General features: G+C 39.1%; 2 protein-coding genes and 1 long non-coding RNA gene across 4 annotated transcripts; 1 reads left to right on the forward strand and 2 right to left on the reverse strand.

The window, feature by feature from the left end:
- Positions 1–367: 367 nt before the first annotated feature.
- On the reverse strand, positions 368–2,958 carry c1qb (complement component 1, q subcomponent, B chain). Its single transcript, XM_027279349.1, has 5 exons — positions 2,802–2,958; positions 2,111–2,270; positions 1,605–1,836; positions 1,189–1,306; positions 368–903 (listed from the first exon to the last, which is right to left on the reverse strand). Exons 1-5 carry the CDS (start codon positions 2,802–2,804, stop codon positions 694–696), a joined length of 723 nt encoding a protein of 240 aa, XP_027135150.1. The 5' UTR covers positions 2,805–2,958; the 3' UTR covers positions 368–693.
- A 1,833-nt stretch (positions 2,959–4,791) lies between these two features.
- LOC113745863 (uncharacterized) lies at positions 4,792–5,837 on the forward strand. The gene is made up of 2 exons (XR_003462463.1): positions 4,792–5,107; positions 5,141–5,837. It is a non-coding gene; the product is annotated as an uncharacterized LOC113745863 (long non-coding RNA).
- c1qc (complement component 1, q subcomponent, C chain) lies at positions 5,669–8,535 on the reverse strand. Of its 2 annotated transcripts, none has more exons than XM_019257592.2 (7): positions 8,414–8,535; positions 7,285–7,400; positions 7,138–7,200; positions 6,562–6,715; positions 6,296–6,436; positions 6,094–6,220; positions 5,669–6,002 (listed from the first exon to the last, which is right to left on the reverse strand). In XM_019257592.2, exons 2-7 carry the CDS (start codon positions 7,388–7,390, stop codon positions 5,868–5,870), a joined length of 726 nt encoding a protein of 241 aa, XP_019113137.2. In that variant the 5' UTR covers positions 7,391–7,400; positions 8,414–8,535; the 3' UTR covers positions 5,669–5,867. The 2 variants fall into 2 exon arrangements, with proteins under 2 accessions (XP_019113137.2, XP_010753018.3); XM_010754716.3 differs by having other exon boundaries at positions 8,379–8,529.
- Positions 8,536–8,736: the final 201 nt, after the last annotated feature.

Genomic DNA, 8,736 nt, shown 5'->3' on the forward strand with positions numbered 1-8,736 from the left:
TCACTGCAGGACAGTGTCAAATCTGAGATTGTTGTGGGGACACTGAGCTCGTCTCCTTGAGATACAGCACAGCTGTATGTTTGTGTGTAGGAAAGATCATCACTATGGTAACTGAGGTCAGAGCATAGGGCTGTCTCACTCTGTAGACACAGCGATCACTAATACAAGTATTAAATAATGTAGAAGCCCGTACAGAGTCAGATAACAATGTCGGACCACTGAGAGTAAACACGTGTTTGTAGACTAATTAGAGAGGAGGCAGCATCGCGTCGTGACAAGTGTACTGATAAATCCTTTCAGCAAAAGACTTCTTCATGATTATAGACATGTGAGGTTTAAAATCAAATGACAGACTCAGGAGACATCATTAATGTGGATTTAGTTTTTAATCAGTGCTACACAGTGTAAAAATCATCACGTCACTAAATGTGGAAGCAATAGCAGGTTTCAGTCTTGTTTGCTTATATGTTGATTACAGATTGTACCATTAAAATGTACTAAAAGAATTAAAAACTGCTGGCTATTGTAAAACCTGAAGTGTTAGGTTAAAATGAAATGAAATGAAAATGCACATCAGTTATAAAAGTACTGAAAACATGCAACATGGTGCTTTAAGGTGCTTTAATTCTGCTGATCTTCGTACTATTACAGAAATATTTCATTTCAACATCTGTGGTGTTTTCGATCCTTGCATTATGCGGTGGGGAAGATCAGGAAGCCGGTGAAGGTGTGGCTGGTGCTGCCCTGGCTTGTCACGATGTTGTTATACTTAGTCACGTGCAGTGAGACCCTGTCTCCGACTTCCAGCTCCAGGACCGCCGAGCCGGAGGTGACCAGGAAGCCTTCAGACTGGTCAGTCAGAGTTATGTGACTGTCACTGCCCTTCACCAGCTTCAGACCCACCTAGACGTGAACAAACAAACACGGGCAGGTTGTTGTACTGCAGCACTGTTATCGAGACATAAAGAGACAAAATAAACCAGATTGTATAGGTGGAACAAATTCAACATTGACTTTTGATAATTCTAAAAAACTGCAGATTACATCCAAAGCTATGAAACGTCTTGCTCGTCTTCTTGCAGGGTTACAAAATGAAGCAAATCAAACATGAGAAAAGGGAATGAGACAAACTAGAAAGACGAACACATGCTCAGAACAGTTTAGTGAGAACAAACTCTTCAGACTCACTCTGCTCTTCGCTGAAACGTGGTAACTCAAGAAATAGACGCCTTTGATGGCACATACAAACGTCCCGTTTGTCAGCAATTCTCCACGAAACCGTTGATCCAGGTCCGGCAAAATCTCCCTGTGGGAAGTTTACACACAAAAATCTATTTCTAATGACAGTTGTGGGGGCATTTGAAAGTGTTTCCGAGTCAATCTCAATCAAATCTGATCAAAACACACACCCAGTCCTGGTGAAGCAGATTATCTGAACGAGTTTGAGCCGGTAATCTCTTTGCAAAGTCCTAAAGATGTGTTTTCTCCTCAAAACTTACCTTTGAACATTAATTATTTGGTCATGAATATTTCTCTGGCTCTTACAAGGCAAAAGAAACCATCACATATATTTGATTGATTGATTGATTGATCAAAGTACTGACGTGTTGAAGTTGATAGCAGTTTCCAACTCCGGTACATGTGACAAGACCGCTTTGCGGGAAAAGTAGGAATTCTGCTGGTTTGAAGGGTTGAAGGCCCTTCCCTTCTCCCCTGGTTGGCCTGGAGTACCCGGAGGCCCTGGAAGACCTGCATCACCCTTCAACCCAGGCCGTCCTGGAGGGCCCCACAGACCTGGCAACCCTTTCTGGCCCCTGACCGGCTCACCGGCCTCACCTGCTCGCACAGACAAAGACTTGTCAAAAGGTTATTAGTGTGATCTGATACTGAGATGTAAGACAGGTGTTAAATGGAAAGTTTGACTACTTAAAGAAACATTTTCACAAATAATTCATTAATTTTCAGTCAATATTTGCAAAACTGCCGCCAAACTGCAACTTAAATTAAGGCTGAGTAAATAAACTTAAGTCTAATCAACAACTCTGACACTTGATTTGAAGAAAAACATGTGAACAGAATGTGTAATATTTAATGTTCAGTATCAGCTCACCAGGGTCCCCCTTCTCTCCCTTCAGACCATCGACACCATTGGGCCCATGAGTGCCTGGTATCCCAGGAATCCCAGGGACTCCACAGGCCTGGGTATGAACTGAGCCAACATGAACCAAGAGTAGAAACACTGCAGTACTGCAGCTCAGCCACCGGGGGGCCTGAATGAACACACAAACACACACAAACTTGTTGTTGTCACTTAGGAGGACAATGCACCACTACAACCTTAACATTAAAATGTGACGTTTTGTCTTGTTGGGACCTGTCTTTGTCTCAACTTGACCGAATGGTCTTAAGTTTAATTATTATAATTAGATTAATTATTATAATCAGTAAAACTAACACAGAAGGTTGACAGTTGACACTTTGGAGGTTGAGATCTGTCAATATTTAAAGATGAAATCTTACAATCATAAAATGTTGAAATTAACAAACAAACTAAAATTTAAGACAAATTAATGAGTAAAATATCTAAATATCTGCATTTAAATTTAATTCTTAAATCCTTAAGTAAATTTAACTCACTGAGTTAAACGCAATGACAGATTTAAAGTCGACATCAAGAAACATGATGCAAGAACTGCGATGAAACCGTCCACTTCTGTACCAACAATGGTTCTTTTCCATTATCTTTGTCTATACACATGTATTTCTTTGTTCTTTGGTTTTGTAGAGTACAAAAGTCTCACCATTTGCAGATAATGCAGTCAGTCGTCCTCTGACGGAGTAATAAGCTGATGGAGAGCGCAGCCGAAGAGCTTTCTGCTTCACAGTGACCGCAGCAACTCAGTCAGGAAGAAACGGGAAGTGAAACGGTTTAAGAGTGCACACGGGTGTTAATAGTGATCATTTTCAGGACACAATACAACAGAAGCAAAGAGCTGTTTGCTGCTGTCAGTGGTGGAATGAAACAGCGCACATATACTCATACACAGTATAGTATAGTAATTTCAATACTTCACTACACTGTGTGAGGAAAATGCATTGCAATGTCGTCTCACAGCTGGTGTTACTTTCCAGATTCAGATTTTGTACAAACAATATGATGCATTGTTGCAGATTACACATTGAGCAGCAATTATCATCAACAAATAATACAATATTTAATAGTTTAACACTCACAGGGGCCACTGAAAGTATCAAAAGAAAGAGTACTCATTATGATTACAGCCTCAATTTGTACTTTGGTTTCGGCCCTCTGAATTTTTGTTTGGTTAAATAAAAAATGAAAGTTGATTTTATTTGTTGTGCTTACTTAAATAATCATACTCTAATTAAGAATTAAATGGTTTTTCTAAATTTCGTTCAAAAACTGATCAGTCACATCGCACAGAATTAACATATTTAAGTTTCCAAAAATCTGGTGAGTCTAAAATAAAACTACTAGATTTAAGGTATTTATTTATTTTCACATTGTATTAACTTAACAAAATTAAGTAAATACAAATATATCTTAAGTAAACTTCACATTGAAACTAATAGTTAAGTTTACAAACCTTCTACAAACCAAATGGTTTCAAAAATAACACTGTTTGTGTAAGTATTTACATCAATTTAAAAAGGTTAAGAATAATGCAGCATTGCATTTCATAAGCCCATTATTTATGTTTTTTTAAACTAATAATATTTTCACTCTAAAATGTTTGGAATTACAAATCTAATAGAAATTACACTTAAGTTTAGTTAAGTACAGTACTTAGTTTGTTACCAGCTGTTCTGTTCTTTTTTCTTTTCATTTGCTGCATTTTATTAATTTCTCAGTTATCAGTTATTTTTGTGGGGTCGATGCCCTTTCCTGTAAATCTCTAATTATTATCATATTTTTGCATATTTTTATCCAACAAAGCAAATCACAGAAGAAGTGAAACAGTTTACAAGAAGAGAGGAAATACTCCACCCAACGAAGAACTGATGATGAAGCATTATTGAATGGATCTAATTGCCAAAAGTCTTTCGTCCAAATTAACATTTTGTTCCGGTTTCTCTCTGAACTTCTTCTTTGTTGGTGCCTAAAATACAAACATGGCATTGCATTGTCAGCCTAGATGGCAGTATCTGTTCCCCAAAATATTTAATTTCCTCAACAATATTAATCGAGAAACAGCTGATGTGTATTTGTCACGATCAAATTCTGTGAAATATGCCAGTTTGTCAATTTCTATCTTTGTCAGATCCTCTTTCAATTTCTTCTGAATTGTTTTGTTTTCTATTTCTGCACTTTTGGATCCTGAATGTAAAAAAAATCTTTGTATTTGCACCATCCACTCTGATGTTCACCATGTCGTCCTATTATTAAAGTTATGACCCTTTAGACTCAGTTGCAAGGCCACCGTTCCCATTATGGATTAAAGTTGCGTTCACACACAGACGAGGGATTCTCTGAAAATGAGGCATGCATGTAATTTTAATGGTCTTGCTGATCTTTGACCACTTTCTTTACACCTTTAGAGCTGTACTAAGATACCACCAATGCAAATGTAACATCCCACCGGTGATGCTTCACACTCCTTCAAGTGGCAAATGAAACAACTGATACTAATCAACTGATGGAAAAATAAAAACAATAATAATAAACAAACATGGCTTGAACACTTAGAAATACTAACTAGGAAGGTTTATCATTATTCTCTGCAAAACCACCTTAAAACAAATACATACAGACGCACACTGTATTACGCGTTTAATTAAATTAAGATGATACAGGATGATGATTAAAAGAAAAGACAACACCAATACAAAGCATTCTGGATGTTTTTGTTTATTCATCGGGCTTTACAAATTATTGCTCTTTACTGACAGAGAAGATAAATCAACAACCTCTCTACTAAGCATGATTTATTTCAATATGAGAAACACATTTTTAACTTTATTTCCTTTGCCATTTGCTGTGCACTGTTCAAAAGCAAGACTGCACAAACACATGTATATGATTGGACAAGTATATGGATGGCAGGACGATATGAACTGGAGTTATAGATGCTTAGGAAGAAAACATGTTTTGTCTTGTTAGCGTCAGTGCAACATTTAGATAATGCAGAAATGTATGCAGATCGAATCTTAATGATGAGGAGAAACATGCATACAAAACTGTGTCATCTGCATAAAAATGTATGTAATAAGTTAATTCATATCACTGAGTAATGTGTGCTCTTTTGTTATTGATATGGATTGTTTGGGATGAGAGCCCAGTCTGACCTGCTGGAAGTCTCTCTGGTTTTCATTGTATTCTGTAACCTGAATTCCTGGAATTTAATTCGTATTACCACTTTATACTTTATAACGTACTTTATTTTGATATGTAGGCATTCTGTGTTGTTGTTGTATTTAGACAGGATTGCACAATTTGACAGTTAAAACCAAACAACTAAGAAAATCGGCCAATGCTTTTAAACACAAACTGCTGGTCATGTTTCATAGACATATCAAAGGATCTGGAAAATAAAACACTCTTAGTCGATGTGTTTGCTTTTAAATTTATTGTTTTTACATTTCAGAGACTTTACACATATCTGATTACTCATCTTAAAGGTATATTGAGATTTTGTTGCATGTCAGATTTTTTTGTAATAATGTTTTTTATGCTTCCTTCACTGTCTTTAGAAAGTGATCAACCTGAGTAAATAAAGGGAAATTAAAAGTAATCAACATCTCCCTTTTTCAGGAAGGTTGAACGGTCAGTGTGAAGGAAGGGAGGATTATTATTTCAGCCTTGGAGTGTTGCAAAAGTGCGGCAAAAAAAAAAACTGTTTCATGCTTCAGTGAGCCTGCAGCAGGAAGCCAGTGAAGATGCTGTAACCGGACGGCTTTCCTCGCATCCCTCTGTAGTCTTTAGTTTCCAGCCAAACCTCCTGATCCCTCGACAGGTAGACCGCCAGACTGCCCGAGGTCACCTGGAATCAGAACAGGTTTAAATGTATTTGTAGTGCCAAATGTTGAGGTACTTCTGTCAGTTCTCATGCTGACTGAATCAATCTTTAGTACCTGTCTCCTGGTGCGGCGATGATCACAGAACGGCATCAGCAGTGTTTGGTCCAGCTTCATCAGCACACACAGTCGGTCCTCTATCGAGGCGTGGTAGACAAAGTAGTACGTTCCCGGGACACGACACCTGCAACACACAAACGTCATGAACTCTCTGAAAGTGTAAATTAGCACTCCTGCTTGCTACAGGTGCTTCTCTCACCTGAAGCGTCCTGTTGCGGTGTTGTAGTCATTGTTGATGTTGGTGATGACGGTGGTGAACCGAATGATACTGGCTCTGTCTGGGTATTCGTTGGTTCCTCTGGCCACACTGAAGGCTGCCCGCTGCTGGACGCCAACATTCCTGTAACCACAGGAAACATATAAAGTGATGCACAGAGCTGGAAAGTCAATAATCCAGCTTTGATACTTTGCAGTTTGGCAGGAATTGCTCTGTTTTAATAAAACAGGGGCGTTCTGATTACATACCCTGGTTCTCCTGGTTCTCCTGGGGGTCCAGGAATCCCTGGGCTCCCTGGTTCTCCCGGTTCCCCACTTTGACCTCGTTTACCAGCTAATCCAAACTGACCCGGCTCCCCCTTCTGTCCTTTCAGAGGGCCACCACTGCCAAGCAACACTGTACCTGTAAACGCCAACATTATTATCATTATTATTATTATTAACATTTTCCTTTTTTCATTGGAAAGCTGATTGTTAGGTAGACAGAAGTGAGGGGACAGTCAGAACGATGTGGGCATTATGTCCATGTAAAGATGAATTCAAGCGTACTACAACAACGTTGGGATTCTAGGCCAGGTCACACAAAATCTATGATTTCTAAAACAATTTGAAATGTGGAAATCTTCCAAAGTCCATCTAAGATGAGCTTGGGTCAGACTTTTCTGAATATGAAACAGTCTCAGTTAAATACTGATGCCTTTATATGACCCGAAAACACAAACAACACCGTCAGTGAGAAGGTTGGAGTGAAGATGATGGTAGTATAACATATGGTCAGTATGGCTCCATTACTCTATGTTTGACTGTTCAGTGAGTGTTCGATACCTGGCTGTCCCTTCTGTCCTCTCGGTCCGTCACGACCGTCCCTGCCAGGCATCCCGGGAATACCTGAGGATGGAAAGATAGATAAACAAACAAAACGAAGCATATATACAAATACATGTACACATATACAAACGTGCATGAACATACCTGGCATTCCTGGCATCCCCGCTGGACAGGTCTCCGCGGCGACCAGCACGGGTACGGCCAATGAGAGCAGGGCACAGATCGCGAGGAACCAATTATGTTGGAGCATGATGGAGCACCTGAGCACAAGGAAAGGTGAGATAAGACGTGGGTGCGTCATGACAGGGATTTTCACATTTTGTGTAGCACAGTTTCTTCCAGGAAGGAGAGGGTGAGGTGAGGGGGGCGCAGTCCCACACGCTGGTTCTTTAAGTATAAATTTGAGATATTTGTACATTTTATGCAACTTCATACTTCTTACTCCACTCCTTTTTTTTGTTGTTTACAATTTTTCATGCCCTTCCCGTCCACGTAAAACTTTCTAATTTGTAGAAAAAAGAAAATTCTTCAACTTCAATATGTAAGAGATAAATACATTTATATTTAAAACCCCTCTTCAAAAAATCATCGTCACAAAGCTGAAAAAACAGGCTAATGTTAATTCTGCTTTTAAAAATTATTATATTAAAATTAATGAAGTGTTTCTCACGGGGCAGTGACACTACAAACGTATGGTGACTTTACAGAGCATAAAGTTAAAATGAGCTCAACCTGAAACATCATCAGCAGTAAAATGCAACAAACACATTAATGCAAAAAGAATAATGATCCAAAACCAGCATATTTAATAGATCAGTGCAGAATGAGTACTTCAATACTCACAGACTTTTAAGTAAGTCACGTATTGAATGCAGGACTTAGTGTTTTCACAGTGCATCTTTAAGTACCTTCGCTACAGGAAAGTATCTGAATACTTCTTCCACCACTGGTGATTGAACAGGAGGAAAAAGAAGAGGAGGAGAGGAGGAAGATGGAGGAAGTAGAGAGGAAGAGGAGACAAGGACAAGAGAGGAAGAGGAGAGAAACAAGTGCACAGTACACAAACCTGCTGATCAGATTATACTGCTCCAACATCCACGCACTTTTTAAAATTTTAAATACACAATCATAAGATTGTCTTGTTAAAAATAAATCTTACAGACTTTAATTTAGTCAAATGTAATCAACACATGCTGCAGGTGTAGAAAAGAAATGCAAGAAAAATAATGGAAACTCACCCGAGAGCACAGACTGACGGATGAATGAAACCCACCTCGGTAAATTCAAAGCCAACTGAAGTGAAGCTTTGAGTCCTGCGGCTGCCGGAGGAGGAAGCCGACACAAAAGCAGCTGATTCAGCAGCTTTTCCGATCAAAATGATCTTCTGCAATGACAGAAAGTAGTTCTGCAAATGTGGGAGGACAGAGAGAGGAAGAGAGGAAGAGAGAGAGTGGATGAAACAACAAAATTTGCTGCCGAAGTGAGACACAGTGTACAGTGAGTCCACTGCATGGTCCCCCAGTTTTCAGGGTTTCCACCAGATTTTGAAACGTGATCAGGTCTGGCTCACAATCTGTGGTCCAGTTCAGGTGTTGG

The sequence above is a fragment of the Larimichthys crocea genome, chromosome VI (assembly GCF_000972845.2).
Source record: "Larimichthys crocea isolate SSNF chromosome VI, L_crocea_2.0, whole genome shotgun sequence".
Classification (NCBI taxonomy): Eukaryota; Metazoa; Chordata; class Actinopteri; family Sciaenidae; genus Larimichthys; species Larimichthys crocea.